At 38.2% G+C, this 27,216-nt stretch overlaps 2 protein-coding genes across 2 annotated transcripts in view; both read right to left on the bottom strand.

Annotated features, from left to right (window-relative positions):
• The window catches only part of LOC118006776 (integrin alpha-1-like), a 170,762-nt gene extending 147,028 nt beyond the window's left edge, over positions 1 to 23,734 (bottom strand). The window contains exon 1 of the mRNA XM_034999543.1: positions 23,109 to 23,734. Within this exon, the coding sequence (XP_034855434.1) occupies positions 23,109 to 23,169 (61 nt within the window). The 5' untranslated portion in view covers positions 23,170 to 23,734. The remainder of the gene's footprint in view (positions 1 to 23,108) is intronic.
• Positions 9,993 to 14,227, bottom strand: LOC118006777 (protein pelota homolog). The gene is made up of 2 exons (XM_034999545.1): positions 10,901 to 14,227; positions 9,993 to 10,608 (listed from the first exon to the last, which is right to left on the bottom strand). Exons 1-2 carry the CDS (start codon positions 11,624 to 11,626, stop codon positions 10,177 to 10,179), a joined length of 1,158 nt encoding a protein of 385 aa, XP_034855436.1. The 5' UTR covers positions 11,627 to 14,227; the 3' UTR covers positions 9,993 to 10,176.
• Positions 23,735 to 27,216: the final 3,482 nt, after the last annotated feature.

Here is a 27,216-nt window from a genome sequence, read left to right as displayed (position 1 = left end):
TCAGTGAAGCCAGTCTGAATTAAGAGCACCATCTGAGCTCCTACATTCTACTACATTTCTTTTTTTTAATTATTATTTTATTAACATAGAATGTATTATTTGTTTCATGGGTACAGGTCTGTGATTCATCAGTCTTACCGAATATACAGTGCTCACCAAAACACATACCCTCCCCAGTGTCCATCACCCAGTTACCCCATCTCTCCCACCCCGCTCCACTCCAGCAATCCTCAGTTTGTTTCCTGAGATTAAGAGTCTCTTATGGTTTGTCTCCCTCCCTGGTTTCTTCTTGTTTCATTTTTTCCTCTCTTCCCCTATAATCCTCTGCCTTGTTTCTCAAATTCCACATATCAGTGAGATCATATGATAATTGCCTTTCTCTGAATGACTTATTTTGCTGAGCATAACACCTTCTAGTTCTATCCATGTCATTGCAAATGGTAAGATTTAATTTTTGATGGCTGCATAATATTCCAGTGTGTGTGTGTGTGTGTGTGTGTGTACATATATATATGTATATATATACACCACATCTTCTTTATCCATTTGTCTGTTGATGGACATCTGGTCTCTTTCTATAGTTTGGCTATTGTGGACATTGCTGCTATAAACACTGGTTTGCTGGTGTCCCTTCAGATTACTACATTTATATTTTTGGGGTAAATACCCAGTAGTGCAACTGCTGGGTCATAGGGTAGCTCTATTTTCAACTTTTTGAGGAACCTCCATACTGTTTTCCAGAGTGGCTGCACCAGCTTGCATTCCCACCAACAGTGTAGGAGGGTTCCCCTTTCTCCACATCCTCGCCAACATCTGTCATTTCCTGACTTGTTAATTTTAGCCATTCTGACTAGTGTGAGGTGGTACCTCATTGTGGTTTTGATTTGTTATTTCCCTGATGCCAAGTGATGTTGAGCACTTTTTCATGTGTCTGTTGGCCATTTGGACGTCTTCTTTGCAGAAATGTCTGTTCATGTCTTCTGCCCATTTCTTAATTGGATTATTTGTTCCTTGGGTGTTGAATTTGATAAGTTCTTTGTAGATTTTGGATACTAGCCCTTTATCTGATATGTCATTTGCAAAAATCTTCTCCGATTCTGTCAGTTGTCTTTTGGTTTTGTTGACTGTTTCCTTTGCTGTGCAAAAACTTTTTATCTTGATGAAGTCCCAATAGTTCATTTTTGCCCTTGCTTCCCTTGCCTTTGGTGATGTGTCTTCTACAACATTTCTTATTCCTGTACCAATTGCAGTGCCATGATAGCTTGTTTACTGTCTGTTCCCCATCCTAGACTGGCTTTCCCTGTAAGGAAGGGACTGCAATCTTTTCTACTCACCTTATATTGCTGGGGGCTGGCAAAGTGCCTGGCACATAGTAGGCACTTAGTAAATGGTTGTCAGAAGAATGAAATGCTTCTCAGAAAAAGAAAGGTAGGAGGCAGGATCTTTCTCTAGCAGAAGATAAATACTCCTCCAAGGAATGAACAACTGAAATTCAAAGCTAAGTTTGGGTCTCAGTGATGCTGCCGAAAGAGAAACTGCTTTGCCACAAGATAAATTATTTGGTAAATGAGGGTTTAAAGCATTCTAAGATCCTAATTTCCTTGTTTCTCAAACCTAACCATCTCCCAATATGCATTGGTGACAAGAAAACGGGTAAGAAATTCGAACAGGATGGATCAAACAGGAATGTGAACCCTATGAAAAACTGCTATTCATGTGACTTTGAACAAGTTACCAACTCTCTCTGGGCCTCAAGTTTACATCTATATCATGAAGTGAGCAGGCCAGATGACATATACGGTTCCTTACAGCATGAACCTTTCATGATTCTAAACGATTCACAGGCATGCACGGCAATGTATTTTCAATCTCCCTCTCCTCCACCTCAAACCCCTCCCCCTAGAAAAAAGTGACTCCTATCATTGTCAACAGTACACTTGCAGAGGAAGAAAAAACTACAAATTATGGTTCCAGGATCAATGAGGTGAAATAAAAGATTAAAATATGCTTTATATTCACAGAGCAATTTTTCATAACAGTGTCAAACAAAAAGTTCTTGTCAATGTTTACACTAGGACTTGATGAAAAATTCCAGACATAAAACTTCTGGAACATAGACTTGAACTCACAGGACCTCCCATCTCTGTCTGATAAATTTACAACTAAAATCTATTGGAGTTTTTTCCTTAATGAGAATTTATCTTTCAACAATTATTTCTGTTTTATTATTGAGATCTTATGGTTTAGTAAAACTCTGGCTATCTGGAACTGTCATTCTAGGTATGACAGATAGCTAAAGATTTCTTTAAGTACCACTAACTTTTAATAATTTTGGAAGAAAATACTTTTGAAAGACATTATATTTCCTTGATTTTTTAACAGAATACACTGAATGTAATTCAATCTTTTCCTCAATATGAACATCAGTTACTATAATACAGTAATGTCCTCAGACCCCAGTGAAATAGTTTCAGCCCTAGACTTTCTTCTTTTGAACCTCTGTCAGCTTGGCCACTTGTGATCATCTCTCCCAATATTTAATTTGCTGATGAAAGGTAGGGAAAAAAACTCTTAATTCATTTTTGCATACCCAAGGGCAGCATAGTTCCTGCTACTTCAGACACTTTAGTAAATATGTGTTTGGTGAAATAATGCATGAATTAACATAGTAGGTTTAAATTTTTTTTTTTTTAAACAAGCTTGCTAAAACTGGGTGTGAAATAATAATAGAGGCTAACTAAAGGCTTGAGGGGATTGGTTTAATACATAGTCTTGCAACAGTTTCCATACACTTTCTAATTCTCATATGCTAGATAGAATGCCATAGGTTTGAGCTCCTGAGACTCATAGAGAGATGAAAAATAATAGTGGTAGGTAAATAAAAAACTTATAAAATGATTGCTTAAACTTTGGCTGATTATATAAAATTTAGTGTTATTGAATAATTCTTCTATTTCTAGGCACATGTGATCTACTCCAAACAGAAAACTAAGGAATGAACTGGCATTCCTACATTTTTTAGATTATAGCTTGAGTAGGCACATCCTCACACCCACTAGCTATGTGATTTGGGGCAAATGATTTAACCTCTTCTAATTTGTTTTCTTATCTGAAGATAGTAATGACAAAATCTTCCTCGCAGGACTCTTCAAAGAATTAAAAAATTCAGTCTAAAGTACTTTACCACAGACCTGGCCCTCAATAAGTATGTAGTTACCTATACTGTGATATGTTGTCCATTCCCGGATTTGGGACAGTGGAGCCAACCCTGTGAATGGCGAGGCACTGCTGTCTGTAAAGACATTTTTCTCTTGTGCTTACAGCTTGCCAGATAGTTCTGAACCAAATGTGGCACCCTACACTGAAATAAGCTCTAAGTCCTTTAACTCTCTTTCAATATGGAAAACAGGCACATTTCCATTATACTAGTATTCTAAATAATGGGATTTTAAGGTGGGGAATGTTAAGGGCTGAGAAAGGAACTTAAAAGAAGGCAGTACTCCAAGTCCCCACAATTTATCATAAATGTCACAAACTTTAGTGACTGGCACCTGGAAGTAAGACCTTTCCCATATTGATGCTGCTATTACAGAATTAAAATATTCACTGTCAAGAGCAAAAATGATAGCCTCAATTTTGTTTGCAGCTAAAGTATTGCACACAAGAGTGGATTTTCCTTGAGTAAATGCATTAGTTTCACCTCAATTTAAATTAACAAATTCACAATATCCCAGTTTCTTTCCCAGAGTTATCACAATAGAATATACTGACATGTTTCTTAAAATACAGAAATTAAATACTGCAATGTAAATGGGTTATCTTACAAATTACTACACTCAGAAATCTATAAAGAACACTCTAAAATAGGGATGAGAATACAGATGGTGATACTAAATCAAACACTCCCTAGAAAGGAAGAATTCTTGCTATATAAAGAAAAAGGACAAATGAGATTTTATCATCTCTACTTCAGCTTAACAAGTATCTTTTGTCAATGCTTTTTATAGTTTTCCTAATCTAACTAGCTCCTTATTGAATTTGGCCAATTTATTTTTCATTTTTAGTGAAATTTACCTGTTACTTGATGACTACATTAAGTAACTACTCCGATTGTTCTTGCTAAACTCCAAGACCATTATTATGGACCTTACTGCCCAATATCTTAACCAACTGCATTGTTGACTTTTGAATCTTTTCTAAATAAGGCATCATTAATACACACAAGTATTATATTCCCATCTCAAACTCCCTTAGAAATCATTAGGACTTTTCAGTAACATTTCTGCGCTAAACTTCTACTAAACTGCCAGTTGATCAGCAGTGCACATAATGCATTAAGAAAATCTTGACTAGCGCTTGTCTAAAATACTACATCTCCTAGAATACATAAACTGAACCTCTGCATAAACCTTAAAGATGCTGACACATCAGTATGAAGACAACTATTTAGAGGTTTTGAAAACTTTATCTGAAGTTGTGCTTCTTTTTAAGTCCTCACTAAAATTGCTACTTGGAAACTCATTTACCGAAAAATGTGTATAAACAAAATTATGGGCTGACCAAAATCAATTTTTAAAATAAATATAAATAAAACATTGCAAAATCCATGCCACAGTTGTGACACTTGTGGTTCTGCAGGGAGTAGAAGTGTGCTGAGGGAAATCAAAGATGCTACGGACAGGGAGCCCAAGGGTTAAGGGTCCAATTGCAGTAATACTGCTATAAACCTGGCCTGAATGAGACAGAACTTGCTAATAATTCCTGTGTTATGGAAATCCTGAAAAAGTCTCTTAATAAGTTCAATTATCACCCCTACTATATCCTTTTTTTAATTGGAACTTTCATATACTAAATTTGCAAATATATATGCATATTAAGACTCACTTAAAACCCATATACAAAAGTAATTTGGCTTTTGCCCTCAAATTTAGAAATTTTTTATCTTAGGAACTTTTAAAACTCAACTTTTATGTAATCAACACTTTGGCACTTTGGCTCTTCTACTTGTATATCTCTAGAACATTAAAGAGCTCTGTAGGGGAAAAAATAATTATCTGACCATATTAATTATTGAAACATAGAAATATCTCTACTTTAAAGGACTTTGGTAATGGAGTCAAGGAACATTTAAAGAGATTATCTATTTCCCTATGCTTCTGTGCCTGGCCTTTTTCCCTAGCTTTACTAATTCTTGCTAGGCCTTTTTTTTTTTTTTTTTTCCTTTCTTTCTCTCTCTGATTTCAGGTTTACTTATATGCTGACAATTCTTGTATCATTAACCTCAGCCAACTGCTTTTTCTTGAACTTCAGGCCTGTGTGCTCAATTAACTAAGGGACCTTCTTAACTAAGGGACTGAATGAATTCACTCATTCAATCATTACCCCCCCCCACCCCCCAATATTTTGAGCATCTACTGTGTGCCAGTGTTCTTAGCATTAAGGATATAGCAATGAACCTAACATACAATAGTCTGCCCTCATGGAGTTTACATTCTAGACAGATGATAAGCAAAACAACTAAATGAAATAAGCATTATAGAGAAAACTAAGACAAAGAAGGGCTTGGAAAGAAATCTTGGAGAAGTTATCTTTTTTTAAGACTGGCTTAGAACTTACTGAGGTGAACTTTTAGCAAAAACCTTAAGAGTGTAAGTGAGCATATAGAAATCTGGTGGAAGAGCATTTCAGATGTCCTACAGGCATCCTCAGTTTTTTTGAGAGAGAGTGTTGGGAGGGGGGCAGGGAAGAGCAGAGGGGGGAGAAAGAATCTTAAGCAGGCTCCATGCCTAGTATGGAGCTGGACTTGGAGTTCAATCTCACAACCTGAGATCATGACTGAGCCAAAATCAAGAGTCGGATGCTTAACTGACTGAGCCACCCAGATGCCCTTAAAGATTCAAAACTGAACTTACTGTTTTTCCTTGCAAGCCAGCTTCTCTTCCTATATTTCCTGGATTTATTTTGTTTTGCTTTTTGAATTGTGCCATCATCTCTCCCACATTAAAAAAAAAAAATCTGAGACTTACCCCTATGGTCTACTCTTTAACTGAACAACAATCTGCAGCCTATGTCCTTTTGATCCTATCTCTTCATATTGCCTATTGACTTCTTTTTATTCTTGTTGCAAGGATTATTGTTATTACCCTTGTTCAAGCCAACATTGCTTTTCCCCAGGGTTTTTCTAATATGCATTCTCTTAACCAGTCTTCTTGCCTCCTCCAATTCATCCTTGATACTGCTGAACAGTTATATTTGTGAAATGCAAACATGCCATTCTCCTGCTTAAACTTTTCAGTAGTTTCTCATTACTGTCAAACCACTCTTTATTGTGGCATGGAGGGTCTAATGTGATTAGCATACTTACCCTGCCCCTCTCCTTTTCCCAATAACCTCTCTGGGGTTCTTCTCACCATTTTAGGTAAATTTACTGGCTCCAGCTCTATCAAGTTCCTCCTAAAAGTGACCCCTTCCAACACTGTGCTCTCTTACACTTTCTACAAGTTGCTTTTTTAACAGTGATTTGTTTACATGTTTGTCTTTCCTAAACCCAGCTCAGTGCTTGGATCAAAGTAGGCACTAAAAACCAAATGGATAAAACTAAATGTATCACCTTTAATAATGGGTATAATATAAATATAGATGCCCCATTTCTAGGATCTGGACACAGGCAAAGGGTTTCTTTCTCCTCAAACACTCAGAATCACCTTAGAAACACCTATTCAACATGCAATTCAACATATTCTGATACTGAACACAAATATCCAATCTTATTTGCTTGGAAAACTATCTGATTTAAAAGCACAATACTCCTTTCCCCAGTAACAGCTTTTACTTTGGGGAACTCACATATACACCATTCATCTGTGTACTTTTATTTTTAGCAATGAAGGAAATTTCAGTTCCACAATACATGAATTGCAAAAAATATGAATCACTTCTGTTAAAGATATTTTGAGGTTAAGAGAACTGGTCACAGGGATTAAAAAAGGAAAATAAAGTTAATGACAGAAAATAGGTAGAGATAAAGGAAAATTAGTTTTACAAAGCTACTATAGTGGCATCTGGGTGGAAAAAGATCCACCTTGTATAGAAGAGTGAAATGAAATGAAATCCAGAATCAACAATCCAGACATAAAGCTAGCAAAATACTTAACATATAAATGGGGGACCTATTAGCAAAATAAACTTGATATATTTCATACCTAGAGTAAAATGAAACAATCTGTCAGCTTCTCATTTATTATACTGCAGGGGCGGGGGAGGGTAGCAAATCTTTGTTTACAAGTACCTCATGGTAAATGGACATTTACAGTACAACATTGCCTTGAGAGGTGTTTCCATTTGTAACCAAACTGTTCCTTATTAATGAATAGAAGTTAAATTAGACATTCATAGTAATGAATTAGACTACTGAATACGATTTCCAAAGACTTATGGTTCATTTTGATTTTTAGAGAATAGTAAAAAAATTTAATTTTTAAATTTTATATGCTATCACTATTTTGGTATTTCACCCTATACATATATGAAGATTAATACTCTTGACAATGGTACAGAATGTAACTTTAAATCTTTTAAAACTTTTAAACTTTAAACTTTAAAATCTTAAGCAGGCTCCATGCCCAGTGCAGGGCTCCATCTCAAAACCTGAGCTGAGCCACCCAGGCACCCCAAAATGTAACTTTTTAAAAATAGGAATTCTTGAAGATATTTTAAGTACTTTATAGACAAAAAAAAAAATACGCTTTTATTTCGAGAAGTTTTATAGATAGTTAAGCTGAATACTGGCCAATTAACGCTCTTGAAATCAACCTTGAGACTCAAATGTTCTTCTCTATGGCTGGCAACCCCAGCCAGAGATTTTTACTGGTACAGGGAGAATAAACTATTGCCTATGTTTATCAGTTTTTATTATGCATAGTAATCAACTGGAGATGTTGTTAAAATACAGACTGAAACTCAGAAGGTCCAGGATTCTGGTTTCTAACAAGCTCTCAGGGTCTTGGTCCATAGTCTGCTGGTTATCCATGGACCACACTTCTGAACAGCAAGGCCTGAATCATTGGTTCTAAGTCTTGATACCTAATGGAATCACCTGGAGAGCTAAAAAAAACCATTTCTAGGGGTGAAAGGTCATTGAGTCTGGGATCCAGTCATGGTAACGAGTTTAAAAGCTCCCAAGTTCAGGCTAATAAGCAGCTAAATTTGAGAACCTTTGACCTAAAATGTATTGGTCAGATTTATGGGTAGGTTTCATTTCTCCTTGTTTCTAATACAGTAGGTAACAGAGCTAGGATTAACCAGTACTGCATAGATTATGAGAGTACTATATGCCCCAAGTCTCCAAATTCTTACTGATAATATGAGTCATTATCAATCAGGTTCTAACGTTAAGAATCTTAGCAGTTTCATTTCTATCCACCTACCAAATGATTTAATAACATGCTTTTCATAGTATTTTAAATATCTATGGACTTACAATAAAATGACAATCTAAATTATTTTTAGGAGGTAGATATGTAGAAATGTGATTTTAAAGTATATGCAAGTGTCTATGCCTTTTTTTTTTTTAAGATTTTATTTATTTATTTGACAGAAAGAGACACAGCAAGAGAGGGAAGGAACACAAGCTGGGTAGTGGGAGAGGGAGAAGCAGGCTTCCCGCCGAGCAGGGAGCCCGATGCAGGGCTCGATCCCAGGACCCTGGGACCATGACTCGAGCCGAAGGCAGATGCTTAACAACTGAGCCACCCAGGCGCCCAGGAAGTGTCTATTCCTAATTATAGATTAAAATAAACTCAGCTTAGTTAGAAGTTTATAAAAAAAATAATCCCCAGACCTGGCACTTGTCCCAGGAGAAAAGCCTAGACACAGAAAGGACAGCAAAAGTTTTCTTAGTATCTGTATTTGAAGTAGGTACCAATGTGTTACAAACTTAATTACCACTCTTTCTTCATAATGCCTTTCCTAATTATTTTGCTAAATTGAGGTTTGTAAAAGGTCAGGATGCAAGTCCATTCCAAGGATCCCTCCCGAACTCTTAAAATGCACATCCAAAATACTTAATGAAAATATTTTAAAATCTCAGGTATTAGCAGAGCAGAAACTCCCTCATTACAGTAGAGTACTGGAGTACAAGTCAACTACCACATACTACTAATGATGTGACTTAATCAAACTTTCTGAACAGGCCTTTCACCCCCTAAAATAGGATGTAGAGAGAGAGTCCAATAAGAATGTGCAAGCACAGGGCGCCTGGGTGGCTCAGTTGGTTAAGAATGTGCAAGCACAGACTAATGCCACATAGAAATATAAGATAGCACTACATATATCTAGGATAAGCCAAATAAATACATAATTAGTGTGGCAGTGCAAAGAAATGGAGCCCAGAGCAGGGACTACTTTTCAGCTTTAGCACTAATTAGCCACGTAACAGCAAATCACACACCTTAATTGCATTTAAAAAAAATAAAGATACCTCAAATAACTTATCTTGAGAATCCCTAGCAGATCAAAACTCTATGATCTAAAAATAACTGATGAAGTGTTCCTCCAAAGCAAGTATGATTAACTGTAAAACAAGGCGAAACAAAAACCCACCAAGAGTTTACTTGTAACATGACTGATTTAACAAGTCTCTTAAGAAAAATAACATTTTAAGTTTGTCTTCTAGAAAAGTCTACAAATTATTTGGCCATCACTTAAAATAGCAAATTAAAAAAAAAAGTGTAGAGGAAATGGAGGAAAGGGATCATTAAATCCCGTACAAGAACACTATGCATAATTAAAATAAACAATGTAAACTGAGGATAATGAAATATTAAATAGCTTTTCCTAAGGAAAACTTATTTCAAAGTATGACACTGGGATTTTATGATCTATCCCAAAGAATATATAGGCATTCTTATATATACAAAGTATTTTTAAGTATTGCAAATAACTCATAATTTCTACATAAATTATTCTAATTAATAAAAATGGTAGTACATGGCGATTATTTCCTTTTAATTTATTGCTTAGTTTGAACACATGTCCTGCCAATCACAAAATACCTAGTGTGGCCAAATACATGAGAAATCCCTGTAAGAATCACAAGGTGCCTTGCAGCTTTCTGTCAGGATGCTAAGAAAATGTAACAATGGAGACACAGCTTTTATCAGTTATAAGGTCCAATCATTAATCTTCTTCAGAACTGGAATCATCCTCTTGGTCAGAGAGTTCAGGGACGGGGAAGCGGAGAATGGCAGCTACTCCAGTCAACTGACTGAGCTGTTCCCCTGATACATGAAGACTAGAGAATATCCTAACCGTGCCAGCATTTTCTTTCACACTGTCCACCAGCTTCACATACCGGCTTCGTGTAGCGACATCCTGGTGCCTGAAAAGCTCATCGCTGATAAGCAGTGTGTCAATTGCCATAGCCTCATTGGCCTTCTCCACCTGCTTGAGTCCATAGAACGCTCGGTCAGGTTCATGTTGTAACATTTTATAGAAGTCATCCAAGGCTTTTACTTCCCCCGCAGCTTTAGTGTCTGAAAGGCGGCTAGCTACAGAAGGGTCACAAAGGGCCTCTTTCAGGGAGTACTTGTGTCCAGAGGAGGCATGTACCTAGAATCATAATTATGAAAGTTAGACAAAAGAATCTCTTAGAGTACCCATTAATCAGCCTGCAGTGACCTAAAGCCAAAAGCACAAATATGGCTTTATATGTTTGAGGACTTAAGCGAAGTTTACTATGTAAACAGTCTATTTAACAACTCTCTTTTCATTTCATTATCTCACTTACAATCACAGTCCAGTGAACACTTTCTCCCCTCGTACTTTTCCCGGTTCCAAAATTTAAGAGTAGTTTATACAAATCCCTCTGCCCAATCTTAATTATCCTTGGAGAAGATTTTACCTGAAGGAACTTGGACCGGTTTTCCAGGAGCACTTTGTTGTCGGTCTTCACTGCTTGTTGAAACATGTAGTCGCAGAACTGCTCCCTCACAAATCCTGGGCTGGCCACCAGGACGCACTTCACAACATCAAAGTTTATGTGGCGCTGGATAGCCTGGACCACCTGTTCATAGAACCGCTCCAAAGCCCGATCATGTTGGGAACAGTTGCCTTTCCGTTTTCTAGGGATGTTCACCTCCACCTTGGCCCGAGTGAGGGTCATGCTGGGAGTGACTAAGCAGATATGGGCGAGGCCTTCCTGCATCACCACAGCCGCCACATCTGCACTCCAGGCTGGGTCACAGGCCTGCTCGATGCGCTCCAGGACCACACTGTCCCACTGTTTCTTGGCCAAAGTGAACTGGCGGTTGGGCTCCAGCTCAATGGTGTGGTAAGCCCCCATCTTGACATACTCATTCTCTTGGATGTTGGTCCCCTTAACCCGCAGCTGGCAGGCTTGAGAGTCAAAATCAATGGCCTCCACGCAGAGAGTGAGAGTAGTGCGGACCCGGTTGCTTCCTACGCTGCCCGTGGAGGACTCGGTCTGTACCTTGCGGATGGTGGAGGCACGCAAGCTGTCGCCCACCTGCACTAGATTGTAGGTGTGCCACATATCCTCAGGTTCTTCGGGGACTAGAGTCACCTGGCCCGCATTGTCTTTCTCAATGTCCTTTCTCACGAGCTTCATGACCTCGGCGGGGGTTCGCAGGCAGAACGAGAGGAAACGAAAAGATCCCCAGTGGGAAAGGGACAGGGAGGGGAAAGAGAGTCTAGGCCGGGAAGGGGGCGGGGTCCGGTTCCTACGGGCACTTGCCTGGCAGGAAGGAAATACTCTAGCTCCGACTCAAGCGGCCCAGGGGAACACTTACTCTAGCCCTTCTTTTCTTAGTCTCCCGGCACACCGCGCCAGACCCCGCGAGGTACCCTGCAGCAAACACAATCTTCTCCGACGTACCAGCCGCCAGCACAGACCCAGCGGCTGATGCAATGAGGGCGCATGCTCAGCCCGCGTCCCGCCTCTCGGCTCACGTTTTACGTCCCCAATGAGGAGGCGGGGTTGTAGTTTGGCGGGCGCAGGCGCGCTAAGCGCGAGGTGCGTCCGAAGGGTAAACCGAGAGGGAAGTGCTCGTTAATCTTTGGTGGCGAGTCATTTATTTTAATGCTGAACTTGGACTTCCTAAGTTTTCTCTTCCAAACCTGTTTGTGCAGAATCTGGGGAGTATGTGAGTGCAGTTATTTTTCCAGCTGCGTGACGTTGCCACCGTATACCTTCTCTACCCGGGGTAAATCCAATGTTAAAAAACTTAACCAAAAGTAAAAGGAATTCGCAAAAGTGAGACTTGGCCCCAAAATTCTAAATTCAGCTTGCCTTATCAGCACTCAAACGCTGCGCGCCTGTTGGGAGTTGGTATTTCCAGAAACGGTTTCAAAGAACTACTGGTCACGGTCGGTCTGGGCTCAGAGCAACGTGCCCAGCTGTTTTCTGCGCTTAGTTACCGTGTCTGCACGATCTGACTACCCAGATGTTAAAGCACTGACCCCAGAGAGAAGAAACTATCTGTGGAATTCACCCCTGGGTGGACCTCTCAGTTGTTTTCCCTGATGTCCTGGAAATCCCAGAATCCAAAATTGGCAGTCTCCGCTTTATGCCGCTCTGCAGCCTGTGAAATGTTAAGGTTGGGGGGTTGGGTCGCCAAAATTTAGGGCCGGATCTTCACTGCCTAAATTAAGCTGAGGATATTGGAAGTAGAGAAAATCTGATTTACTAGGACCAACCCGACTGAATGGCTACAAAATTGATTTAAAAAAAAAATCCTTAAGTCACTTAGCATTTTTATGGTTGTGGGGGGTTGAGAAGTGAGGATTGCCTCTTAACAAGATCAGTGAATATAAAAAGCTCACCAGAGTTTCCCTGAGAGTTAAGATGAGATGGAGAGGGGTGCCTGGGTGGCTCGGGGGTTAAGCATTTGACTTCAGCTCAAATAATAATCTCTAGCGTCCGGGGATTGAGCCCCCACAAGCTCCACGCTCTGCGTGCGTCTGCCTCTCCCTTTTCCCCTCCCCCTCCGCTCATACTCATGAGCTCGATCTCTTGCTCTCTTTCAAATAAATAAAATCTTAAAAAAAAAAAAGAAAAAAGAGAATAGAGGAGGTGAACAGAGTAGTCCTACCTACATATCTTCTCATTCTCTTTCTTATCTTGTATATGGCACTGAAAGGGAATATTACCACCGGGAACTGGTGAGACCAGGATGAAAGGGAGGAATCTGATTTTGGCACAAGTCTTGATACTGATGCCTCAATTATCTTCCTCAGAGATTCTCAGGGGACACAAAAATCCCTTCTAAAGCTCTAGTTCAAATTAGAGGCATTGTTTGTTTTGTGGTTTCTCTCCCTCCTTTTCCTCTTCTTCCACACCTTCCTGTCATACTGAGTGCCCTCATAAAGTTTCTAACTCAGACTGCCTTCTTCCACTTCCAAGAAAACCCAGCAACTTTGAGTAAGGAACTGATTGCACTAAAGTGTGAAGATGGCTTGCCTCTCCAAAGGACATTTCCTAACTGGGAGAGAGAAATACTTTGAGTTGCTCCTTGATCACCTTTCTAAGTAGAATTTACTTCTCTCCAAAGTCTGACAAAGATTAAAAACCACAGAATCACAGTGGCAGGCATACAGTAGGATCTTAGTAAGTGTTAAATTTTTCTTTAAGAGCTATCATTTATTGAATATTCATCAGGTACTTTCCTATACTCTTCTAATCCTCTTCTGTAAATATTTGTTATCCTCATTTTGTAGATTAAAAAAATGAATTACAGAAAAATAAATGTATTCAAGATCACAAAACCAGCTTTTAAATTCAGACCTGCTTAACTTGACACCCTCTCCTCTGTTCAGTGGTGCAGGCTATATTATAGATGCTCGAAATCATCTCTACAACCACAAATTATGTGCTGTCATCCACTGCCACTTCCCCTTTATTGTCACCTTTACGAATTCAAGACCCACAGCTTAGGAACTAACTGAGAGCATCTGAAAGGCACCAGTCCCTTCCTTGCTTTTATTACTTTTAAAAATCTTTATATTCATCCATTCAACATAGTTTTCCTTCTGCCCGGCCTAGGTCACACCATTATAATCCTTGAGAAAAATCTAATATTATACTTTAGAAAAATATGCATATATTTCTACACTTAAAACCTGTGGGAAATCCACACTGACTGTTAATTCTGTGGTTCTTTTAAAAAGTTTATTTAAATTATGGGCCTAACTACTTTGGGCTGTCTTTTTATTTTTTATTTTATTTTATTGTTTAAGATGTTATTTATTTGACAGAGAGAGAGCACAAGCAGGCAGAGTGGCAGGCAGTGGGAGGCAGAGGGCGGCAGAGAGCGAGGGAGAAGCAAACTCTCTGCTGAGCAGAGAGCCCCATGTGGGCTGGGATCATGACCTGAGCTGAAGGCAGATGCTTAACCAACTGAGCCACCCAGGTCCCCCATTGGCTGTCTTTTTAAACATAGATGTGCTTTGGTGATTGAACATACTACAAAATTTTTCATAGAATTACTATTTGATCTGAAATGGAACTATTTTTTAGAAACTGGAGCTTACTGTTGAGTGATCTGATGTTTCTCCCAGATTTTGTGTGGTAACTTAATATTTCCAGACTAATTGCATTTCTATTTTGAGTTATTTAGAGTTCTCATTCCCTACTAATTAAAATCCAATTCCCTAGCATTCAAGGCCTTCATGATTTGGCCTTACAGCTTTATTTTCTACTTGCTGCCCTCCAGCACCTTATATTCTACAGGAATAATCTTTGTTCCCCATACATCCTGGGAACTGTCTACTTGCTGCCCTTAACTCATGCCGTTCTCTTTCTTTAAAATATCGCTGCCTCTCACTCCTGTCTCCATAAATCCCACTTCTTTTTAAGCACCTGCTTAAATGTTATCTCACATTTGAAACCATTCATTATATTAATTGGAATACTTTTCTTTCTTATCGAACTCTGAGTGGATTCATCCTTTTATTCCCCCACTGACCCTTGAAAAGTCCCTTGCACTTATATATTGACGATAAGCTGGGTAGATCAGATGTAAAGTGTGGCAGCTATATGAGTATTATCACAGACAGTTCTTAAGGCATGATATTGTTACCAGCTATAGTTCACTTAATAATGCTATGTAAAAAGTAATTCCTCTTACTGTAAAACTGCTGTAGTTATAGCAGTTATGTAATAGATAGCAGTATATGACATTTTCATTCTTTACCAAAATACACAAAATCATGAGAAAAAAACATGATTTAGCTTTGTTACTTTAAATTATAATTTTATATTTACTTACTGGCTTTTTGAAAATAGAAACCTTTATATCAGTAACTTTATATCTATTTTTTCTATTTTATTTATATTAATCTCTCTAGAATTAAAAGTTTTCAATTTGTTGTTTTTGATATAATTCCAGTCTCAAAAAGAGAACTGGGCTAGAAGTCAAATGTCCTGGATTGTAATTTTTTTTTTATTCTTATGTTAATCCCCATACATTACATCATTAGTTTTAGATGAAGTGTTCCATGATTCATTGTTTGTGCACAACACCCAGTGCTCCATGCAGAATGTGCCCTCCTCAATACCCACCACCAGGCTAACCCATCCTCCCACCCCCCTCCCCTCTAGAACCCTCGGTTTGTTTTTCAGAGTCCATCGTCTCTCATGGTTCGTCTACTCCTCCGATTTCCCCCGCTTCATTCTTCCCCTCCCGCTACCTTCTTCTTCTTCTTCTTTTTTTTTTCTTAACATATATTGCATTATGGATTGTAATTTTTACCCTGTCAATTGTTTTTACTCTGTTGGCAGACCTTAGTCTCTTAGAAACTCCATTTCTATACTTAAGAATTGAGGGCATTGAATTCAATAATTAAAATTGTCTTAATTATAAAGATTATGCTGCAAAAATCTTTAAAAAAAGAAAAACACTACTCATAATCTCACCCTATCATATTTATTTTCAATTTTGCATAGTACCTTTTGAATTTTATTCTTCCTAAGGTCCATTGCAGTAGAAAAAGATCAATACCAAGTTTAATACTTGCACAGCAAGAGTCAGCAGACATGAGTCATGATCTTTCTAGCTAGATTATAGCAACTTTAGATTAAGTCCCCTAACATCTACAAACCTGAACTTTTCATTCTAAATTGTAAATCAGATTATTTGTCCTGCCTCTCTCATTTGATAACCCTTATAAGGTTCTATTGAGATTATGATACTTTGTAGAGTTCTACAAACACGTGAGATACTGTAGTATATCTCTAAGAATGAGTGACCTGAAGCTAGAAATCTGGATCAGACAAAGCAAGGGGCAAGGGCTCACTTAAACATGATCATAATTATTCAGCCTTAGAAAAATAACTGGTTCAGTAAAGTTGACTGCTGGATAATCTGTTGGGTACTATTAATTTATACTAGTATCTCTTCTCCAGGGAAACCTTAGGTCAGCCCTAGTGCATGAGTTCATGTACCTCATTGGTGAATTGGATTACAATTCTCCTTCCTATTATAATGGTATGTTAGAAATGGTTTGTATGACAGCATCAGGGATTCTGAGCTCCTGAAGAATGGAAATCTTGTTTGAATACCCTGGGCTTAGCACGGTAAGGCTGTATAAATGTTCCTGTTTCTAGTATATTTTTTGCAAGACTTAACTTTTCTGCAACACATACTTATCTTTTCCTTCCTTTGCTTAGAGTACCTTAGAGGCTCCTCCCATCATTGCTTCTTTGCTTGTCTATTGCCTTTTTCAGACTGTGAGCCTACCTTTTATTTGTTTGTGTTCCTGAAACCCAGCACAGCAATTGTCATATGAACGTAGTCATTATATGAAAAGATGCATAAGTGTTAGTTCTCCTTTAATGCAGAATTTTTAACTTGTCTACCACTGGCATCTTAAAATTAGGAAAACATTCTTTTTTATAATGTTACTAAAATTTTAAAGAGAAGATTACTCTTAAGGTAAGTTTCTAAAAACCTATTTCAATTTTTGAGATACACGTGCTGAGATAAGAAAATGATTATCTTAAACACATCTTACTGAGGAAAGGATCTTAAAATGTTGCAAATAATGTATAATGACAATTTCATTATGCCTGTTTAGAAAATGGTCTTTGCAGAATAAGCCAGAGCTCTGATTATGAATATCTAATAATAAATGCAATCAGTTATGTAAAGAGAATGTGCTAACCTCAGGTTGTTCAAAGATGCCCGTGTGCCCTCCACAAGCAAAGCTAAGTGGACAGCTGGGAGAAGTATTCAGCTAATTCAGGCAAAAGGGGAAAAGGGAAAGTTTCTGTTTTTTTACAGAGATCTACTGTTTGGATAAAACAATATTAATGTTTTTGCACATAAAGTGAATTCTTAATACCAACCAGTGCATATATTCTAACCTCCTTTTAAGACTTAGTTGACTTTTTAATCTTCCTTTTAAATTATAGAAGACTTTAGATAAAAATTAGGTCCCTTCATATGCATATAGCCCTAGCACTAGTCCATTTATGACAGAAATTTAGGGTTTGCCAAAACTAGTCATTGATCCTGTGCAAGTGGAACATTTTTGATTACTTTATTGTCACATTTCTCCTGAAGTAGAATATTCAGACGAAGCTCATTCTTGGGATTTGGTGAGGCTGCCGATGACAGAGGAACAATTATCCCCTGTATCATATAGAAAAAAACTAAGAAGAGGGACAAGGTTCATATCATTGTATCCAGAAAGAATGTCATTTATATCCAGGAGTATGTTTGAAATTTTATGATGCAGTTTTTAAAAATACAAAGAAATGTGATAGAAAATTACTATGTAGATTTACTGTATGTTATGTTTGTAATTTTCAGATGCACATTTTCCCATCTTTCAACATCTCTAACAGTCTAATAATTATAATTGGATTGGCAGCACTTTTTTTTCTTCGTAGTGAATAAAATAATGATGCATTATTCAATTGATGGTGTCTTTCATTCAATCAGATATAAATATGGGGGTGTGTGTATATATATGTGTATATACACACACATATATATATATATATTCCAGGTGAGGATACAGTTAGAAGAGACAATCTGATCTCTTAAGTATTTATGAGTTTGTCTTTTGTCTATCTTTTGAGATTCATTCAATAACAACTTTTCAAGTGCCTATTATTCTTAGATACTAAGGATAATAAACTCTACCCTCACAGAGCATATAGCAAGCTGGGAAGACAGACAGATATTTAATTAACCATATCATGTGGTATAGTATAGAAGCAAAGACGCTAGAGGCTTACATGTTTCTGGGGAAGGAGGACCAATTTACCCCAGTGGGTTTCTTGGAAATGACGTTCATGTGGGGACTTGAGGGTAAGCAAGCAGTGTGAGCAATTGCTTATGCAAAGGCCTGGAGACCTCAGAGGAGCTGGCACAACAGAAGAGCTAAAAGAAACTAAGTAATCTTGACAGGAATATATTCAGCTCATTTACATCTCTTGATACTCTTCTGTACTTGCTTTGAGAGTGAATACAATTCTCCAGTCACAGACCACTCCAGATAGGCAATGTATTTTGATTTTAGCATTGTGGCAACAATTCCAAATATCTTTCATCTCAATTTTTAACATGAATTCAAATACACTATTTTGTGTTTCATACAACAGAAGGATTGTGTAGGTAAAGAATAGCATTTTGATCCCTAATTTTCTGAATATGTTTTAAACACGAGCTAGCTACTCTACAAAATATTTTAAGGGGCATATGAAAATCCAGCAAGTTCTAAACCTAATGGGAAGTTTCTTGGGTTGGAGGTGAAAAAACATAGGCAGAAGAGCATCCATCTAAGGAAGTAAAATCAGCAGTTATAAGCTGTGGCCCAAGAGTTTATGCATCAAAACAGCATCACAACAGCAGGGACGAAAAATAGGCAAACTAGTTAAACATATATATTTCATTGCTACTCTCAATGCCTATTTATTAAACAAACATCCTATGAATTTACTGCTACCTTTACAGACATCATAATGACTAAAGAGTTTCACCATCTTCAGTAATTCCTGACAGTCCATTGTGTGCCACTGGAGGTCATTTCTTTGTTATGGGTAAGTATTTGATTTCCATATTCAGCCATCACCTCACTGGACTTCATTTTGAATAGAAAATCTTAACTGAAAAAAGTCACAAAGGCAGACTCCTTGCTCTTAGGCTAACTAAAATGTTTCTAGTGAGGAGAGACATATAACTCAAATAGGGGTCATTCTCTATATTCTGAATATCCAGGGATAGTCTTATTTGAGTTATAATTAATATAGGGTGGGACATCATCTAATTTCATGATATACCTAAAAGTCAAGAAAATATCAGATACACATCATTAATTAGGTCCTTTTCAAAGTCTTTTAGACAGTTATGCTGGGCTTTAACTTTCAGAGGGTTGAGCAAGAAGGAAATGGACTTGAATTTGGTAGTCTATATGGCATATTATTTCACAGCATGAGATTTGAGATCAGAGAGTAAGCTGAGCACAGGCTTTGCCATTTACTAGTCATGGGACTTTGGACAAATTAATCTCTTAGCATTTTGGTTTCTTCATCTCTAATATATGAATAATATTCTAAAATTTTCCTTTTTTTGAGATTAAAGTGAAATAATACATGTAAAGTTTTTGGCACAAGGCCTCACACATAATATGTTCCCAATAAATATGTGCCTTTCAGCATTGTGTTAGTTGTTCTCTGTTATTGTATGTCCTGACCCTATTCCCCAGGAGGTTTAATTCTGTCATTTGGACTTGGCCAATGAGAGGGTTGGGCAAGACATTAGAGGGTGGGAGGAAAAGAAGGGGGTATTTATTTCTCCTGCTCCCTCCTGGCTGGGCTTCAGCTCTGGCTCTAGCTGCACTCCTCTTCCTATGCCCCAGCTTCTGTTCAACAGCCCTTCTCTCATAGCTAGAGTTCACAGTCAACCTGACAGTGCTACCTCCTCAGGCCTAAGAGTGGTAATGGCTTCTCTTCCCACTGTTGTTTCAGAGGCTTTCTTCTCACTATTGTTTGTCCTAAGGTGCTCCGCCATCTTTTGTCAGTTCTTTAAATGCCTCTGTAAACAGTCCTTTATTAAACTTTCTTTAGTTAATTAACTAAATATATTTAACTAAATATAGTTAGTGTCACTAGTTTTTTGCTGGGACTTTGACTTACATAAAATAATAATCTTTGTTGACAAATCATTTTAAAATACTGTTAAAAGCTAATACAAGACAATTCTTAATCCAATGGGAAGTTTATTGGGATGGTGGTTTGTTGTCGTGATATAAACCCAGCTTTGAAGGCTAGAGAGGGTTCCTTTAGATGGCAGCTTTGAAGGCTGGAGAGAGTTTGTTTAGATGGCAGGGGGTGGTGGGAAGAAGGGTGGAGTTCTTTTCTAGATATATAAAACAACATCATAGCCACAGTAGCAAAATGAGTATGAGGATTGTGTAGAAAGTAAGGAAATGTGACTGGCTTTCATGGGAAGTTTACATTTCAGGGTTTTGGTAGGCAGGATAATGGTGTCCCAAAGATGTTCATGTCCTAATCCCTAGAACCTGTGAATATGTTACCTTATATGGCAAAAGGGACTCAGCACATGTGATTAAATTAAGGATCTCAAGATGAGGAGATTATCCTGGATTATCCAAGTGGGTCCATTGTAATTAGAAGGATCCTTATTAGAAAGAGGCAATAGGGTCAGAGTCAGAGAAGGAAATGGACGATGAAGCAGATTCAGAGGAAAGATGTGAAAATGCTATTCTGCTGGCTTTGAAGATGGAGGGTGGAGCCACAAGCTAAGGTATGCAGGTGGCCTCTAGAAGCTGGAAAAGGCAAGGAACAATCTGGATTCTCCCTGATACAGCCTTCGGAAGACACACAGCTCTGCCCACACCTTGATTTTAGCCCAGTGATACTTCTAACTTACAGAACTGTAACATATTTGTTTTCTTTTAAGCCAATAAATCTATAGTAGTTTGATACAACAGAAATAGGAAACCGATACAGGTATAGTAAGAGAGAGAGGTGCTAGATTAGGGCAAACCCCGAGTGGTCAGTAGAGAATTCTGGATTTCATCTGAAGACAATAAAGAACCACGAAAGTGTTTTTGTTTGTTTGTTTTACTAAAAAGACTAAGATATAATGAAAATTACTTATTAAGAAGATAGATTAGAGGTTGGGTACAGATTTGCAACAAAAAGAGCTCTCTACAGTAGTGTGCATGGGCAAGTATGGTGATGAGACCACAGGTTGGTTGTGAATTCTATGAGTTGAGAAGTTTCCAGGAAAGCTGACAATATGATGACTGGAAAACCAGCAAAGGAGAGGAAGAAGTCAAATTTCAGATCCTTGTGTTGTGAAATGGTTATAAATATAGCATATATGAGGAACATATTGATTCTGATGCAATAAATTTTAAATTTTAGTATGATTGAGTAATACACATACACACAAAAGGAAATTAAATATTATAATTTAGAAATATCTATGCATTATTCTTTAAGTCCTTTTCTGCATTTAGCAAGGCATATTATCCCAACAATTGCAGAAAACCCATAGTATGCAACTGTGACTGTTTTAGGCATGAGTAAATAGTTAAACCTAAAAAATCTTCAATTATATAATATATAAAATTGTATATATATACATATATTTCCTATATACATATGTGAAATTGTAACTTATTAACCTCTATTTTTTTTAAGTTTCATTCTTGTCTTTTTAGAGGAGATGTGCAAACTGCATTTGATCGTTTCTGCACTAGTGACTGCTTATTTGGTAAAATGAAAAAGGTACAACTTGAGTAGTTAGAAAACTTCAGATTTTGTACAACGACAACAAAATGCAAACAACCTCCAAAAAGTTTGAGCTGAAGAGGCATCATAGGTCAAATAAGTGCAAAGGGCAGTGACAGTAGCTAGTAAGTTAAACCATTCACTGGCTGTAAAGCTGTTCAGAAGTTACTACTGTTTGGATTACTGGACACATCCTGAGTAGTGGAAAATATTTGGATGAAAAGTCAATAGCTCATAATTAACTCTCTTAATACCACCTCACCATGAAAACATGTTTTGCTTGCGAATAATCCATTTCTCAGTGATTTTCATAAGACTTAATAATGCTTGGGCATCTAAATCAGAGTAATGGGCCTGATCACCCCTGTTTTTAATGGAAAAATGTTAAATTAACTAATACCAATAAGCATGCCAGCAGTAAAGACACTGAACATTGAATACTGATGATAGGCTAAACCCAGCCATTAACCTAATCATTAATCAGGTCACTTTCTTTCACACAAAGCTTCACCAATCTGCCTTTTTCTTTCACCATTGCAACTATCCTCCCTCAGTATATGGTAAAATCTGACCATGGGTTAGTCATTTGGAAAATCTTAGAAAATGCTATGATTCAACCTTTTTCTAAACTGGATATAACTTTGCATTTCCAGTGTTTTTTTAAAGTCCTTCCTTAAAAATACCTTTTATACAGAAGTAACAATACTATATTTTGCATTTAAAAAAATAGTCTGCTCTGAGACTATCCCTTTCTCAATTTCAAAGTGTTCCTCCTCCTTATATAGAAACATCATTTCAGGACAAGAAACAATTTTGCCTTGCTTTTCTTTCTTTCCTCCTTCTGTAGTAGAAAGGATCTTGAATACTTGACAGCAAGAAAATGCAATAATGCTCACTCTTGAGTAACCTGAAGGTAGGAACTTTGCATATATATCCGGTGCCCTCTAGTTTCCTTCCTCCAAAAAAAAAAAAAAAAGCAAATAAATAAATAAAGGCGGGGGAACGACATTCCGCAAAGTCCTAAAATACAATGTAAACTGTCAAAACAGCTTTAATTGTAAAGTCATTTCTACCTTGTAAAGTTTTCAGCACTGTCTCCCTCCTAGCATTGCGGGGGAAGGTTTTGAAACACATCAAAACTAGTATCAAAAACAAAACGCAGACACTCCTTTCTGTACTCGGACCTGCCTAGACTACCTGGAGAGCGTCCCAAAGTGAACCAGCGCTCCCTCCACCTCTCTGGGCCAGAGCTCTCTGTACCTCCCTACCCACACGTAGCCCGGAGCCCCGCACGCAGATGCTCAGAAAAAACAAGGTCGCTCACCGGTGAGGAGCCAGCAGCAGGCGACAGCGACCCCTGGGCTGGCCTGGCGTCGGGGGGCCATGGCCGGGGAGCCCGCAGAGCCCGGGGGACGCGCTGGACGGGAGGGAAAGACGCGGCAGGACTGGGCACGGGAGCCGCGCGCTCTGGGCCACTCTGACGACGCAGGTCTCAGTCTCCGGCCCCGGTCAGTCGCGGCGCCGAGAAGCCGAAGAGTGAATTTCCTGTGTTTTCGACGAATGCCTCTAGGTCCTCTCCACGCTTTTCATATCCCAGACTTACTGCCCCATCGCCCGCCCCTTCGCGCGCTCGGTCTCTGAAATCCCACTGGCAGCCTCCCAGGCTCTGTCCGAGACATGGACAAATAAAGCCAGCTTCGCGGGTTCGTGTTTAGGCTAAAGTCCACGGGCTGCAAAGCAAACCTTAAAGGGACATCTGCCTTTCATTGAGAGGGTGATCCCGCTCTCTGTGCCAGCTCCCTAAGGTGGTAGGAAGGCGGGCGAGGGCTGGACCTTCGGGAGAGTGTCGCCAGCCCAGTGGCCCCGCCTTCACACCCCTTACCTCTCCCTGGGTTGGGGCAGGGAGGGCATTTTCAAAGTGCCCTGGCTCCTTGGCCCTTAAGGGGAGGCTGCTTTCCTGGGGTCAAATTGCGCAGAAGGAATTAGACTGTCTCTGAAAGTGAGCACCACCTCCCTCTCCTGAGGACACTTGAACTTCGCTGTGCTGTTGTCTGGCATTGAGAGAGAGAGAGAGAGAGAAGAGGGGGCGTCCACTCAGACACGCCCCCACAGAGGGTTTTGCTTTCGCTTATGGAGAGTTTGCTTCATTTATGGTGATTTGTGGTTGAACAGTGGTTGCCCTTAAAGTTTTTTGGGGGGAGACTGTAAGTGGGAGAAAAGAAGAAAAACAAGAGGGGGAGAAAAGAAAATAAAGAAAGGAAGAATGATAAATGCAAGAGGGAAGAGGGAGGCTAATGAAGGGAGGAAAACAGTCTCCTTAGAAATGGTTATGTGTGTGGACTATTTTGTTTGAGTTGAATTAAGATGTTTGTACACTGGGAATTGAATCTAATAAAGAACTCAGGGTACTGTTTTATTTCTTCTTGTTATAGACTTTTATAAGTAAGAGTGCATTAAATCATGTTCATGTTACTCCTTCCTCTCCCACTCCCACTCTCTAGGGAACTGAAGATTGGGGAGTTAAGTTGATAGGTCAAAATGTTGGAGATTGTTACCCCACCCGGGGAGACCCAGGCCAGAAAAGGCGCTTAAGAATTTGCAGTGCTTCCCTTCCTTGTTGAATGAGTTGTACAACCTCCCTGAGTCAAGAACCACATTCACATGTTAGCTTCACTTGCTGTTTTTTGTTTAAAGCAGCTGTGTCTTAATGGTATTGAGAGAACTTCAAAGAAAGAGGAGTGGATGAGTGGATTTGTGTTTACAGGTGGTGGAGGAAATCAAATCTATTCAATTCAGTTCAATTCAAAAGTAACAACTAATTATCTCTATCTAGCAGGACTAGGGCTAGGCAGGACAAGACTGCCACCCAAAGGAGGACTCTGCCTAGAACACAATACAGGTAACATAGTATAGATAACCCAAGAGAAGGGAAGGGAGAAGCCCACAGGGATGACTGAATAGATTGCCACCAAATAGAAGATTGCAGGAGCCAAAGTTTGGAAAAGATAAAAGGTAAAGAAATGTAATGAAGATCAAAAATAGGGTGGGCAGCCCTGAGAGGTTCAAGGCCATCAAATCTCAGTAACATGACCCATCAGAGCTAAGGAATTCCTCTTCTAATTTATGTGTGAAATGATTAACTACCTAATAAATATATTTAAAACACCTTTGCCCCTGTTTCCAGCTTTCATATTTTCATTTCTTAGTCCTATTTTCAAAATTGCACAAATAAATTTCTAGAAAAATCTCATGTTGGATCACAGTTCAAACCCATCAGACATTACTTATGCTCCTATGCCTGCATTCAGTGGTCTCATATCCCAGTTTCGCTTTCCAACCCATCTTAATTAACCTGTATTATCACCCTGCCTCCTGCTGTTCCTTTCCTGGGAAAGCCTTGATAAGTAATCTGTACATTTCATCTCCCTGTCTATAGTCTCAGTTATGTCTTACGTCTCTCAGTACGGCCCATGGGGCTTTGAACAATAATCAAATACTGATAAATTGATTAATGCTTAGACATTTAAAAATCATGATAAATACTTTCTTCAAAATATCTCTTCAGTGTTTTCATAAACATATAATAGTGTGTGTATAAATGTAAACATGTGTATAGATATGTGTACACATATATGTATATGTACAGGCCAGAAAAGGCGCTTAAGAAGTTGCAGTGCTTCCCTTGTTGAATGAGTTGTACAACCTCCCTGAGTCAAGAGCCACATTCACATGTTAGCTTCACTTGCTGTTTTTTGTTTAAAGCAGCTTTTGTTTAAAGCAGTTTTGAGAGAACTTCAAAGAAAGAGGAGTGGATGAGTGGATTTGTGTTTACAGGTGGTGGAGGAAATCAAATCTATTCAATTCAATACATATACATATGTATATATATATGTACATATGCATATAGGGGGTTCTAGAAAATTACAGTATTACTGAATTAGAAAGAAATGAAGAGAGAAATTATAAAATTATATCTTATTGAAATAAAGTATGGTTAAAACATACTTATTATATGACCAAGGTTATAATTATTGGGAACTTTAGCTTTCTTTTTGGGGGTTAATAAATACTTTGAATTTAAATTTTTGAAAATCTTCTCTAGGACTTGCACACTAATGGTGATAACCAGCACTAGCAGTAGTAGTTAAAGTTAACTTCTATATGTGTTATGAATCTTATGGCAATCTTCCTCATTTTACTTCAATGCAAATATAGAGACTAAGAAAATAGCTATTGCTGCAGAATTAAATTTAGAATCAGTGCTCATTTTCTGAACTTCAGTAAATCTAAACATAAACCAATGTCAGCCAAGATATTCTCTTAACCAATTTTATTCTGACAGGAAGACATGTTATTGAGTAAACTGAGGCTTAGGAAGGTAAAAACTAGGGTCACAAACTAGTCATTAATTACATGGGGTCACTTGACAGCAAATGTTAAGCTCTAGACTTTGTATGATGTACTCTTCTATTTTAAATGAGATCTAATCTGATTAGACTTCTCTGACAGTTTGGAAATATGGGTGAAAATCAGAAGTACCTTGAGAGGTTAGAGACTGAACTGATTAAGAATTTAGAATATGGAGTCTATAAAATGAGGCAAAAGTATTTGGGATTACTGGTTAATATCTCAAAAATAAAAACATACATTTCATACTCAAGTATTCTCCATAGAGGTAATCTAATATATTGTGAGTATAATTACTGGAGTAAGTAGGTTCTTGAGTTAAATTTCTTGGATTCATGCCCAGGAACCACCATGTGGTAGCTGTGTGATCTAGGAAAAGTTATATAGCTTCTGTGAGTCTCAGTTTTCTCAAACATAAAATGGGGATAAAAATACTGCCTCTCTCTGAAGATTATTGTGAGGATTAAATGAGACAAACCAATGAAGCATTTAGCAAAATGCCTGGATTAAAGTAAATAGAAGTGAATTATTCTTCTTCCCAGTTTTAGCAGAATTAGAATTAGACAGTGGGAATATAGGGCAGGGTCTGTGTGTGGTAGGCCATAGGAAGTGATGCCATTTGATGGGCATCAAAAGAGAATGTTAGTGTTTGGCCAAAATCATCTCTATCAACTCTTGTTATTATTTCTGGAATCCTCACCTGGAATCCTTACTTTGTATTAGGGAATTATCTTGAAAATATCCCAATAAAATGGGTATACATTAAGACATCAGAACCCATTATGACATTAACAAGGACTTACTTTTCAAATTAGCTAGATGTCAAGGGGATTTTTTTTTTTTTTAACAAGAAAAGAACATTTCACTAAGGGGTTGGGAATAGGAGAGGGCCTAAAGTTCTGCTGCTGGTGAAGGCCAGGGTTCTTTGGTAGTTAAATCATGGGTTCTCAAAGCCACAGGATAAATGAGGCACTCCAACCTGGGTAGAAGGGTGGTATCAGTTTTATTCAATAGTAAATAAATAC

This window comes from Mirounga leonina, unplaced genomic scaffold, assembly GCF_011800145.1.
Source record: "Mirounga leonina isolate KUSES-001 unplaced genomic scaffold, KU_Mleo_1.0 Mir_99, whole genome shotgun sequence".
Taxonomy (NCBI): domain Eukaryota; kingdom Metazoa; phylum Chordata; class Mammalia; order Carnivora; family Phocidae; genus Mirounga; species Mirounga leonina.
Note: the sequence above shows the minus strand (reverse complement) of the source record. Positions and strands in the feature narration are given on the sequence as shown.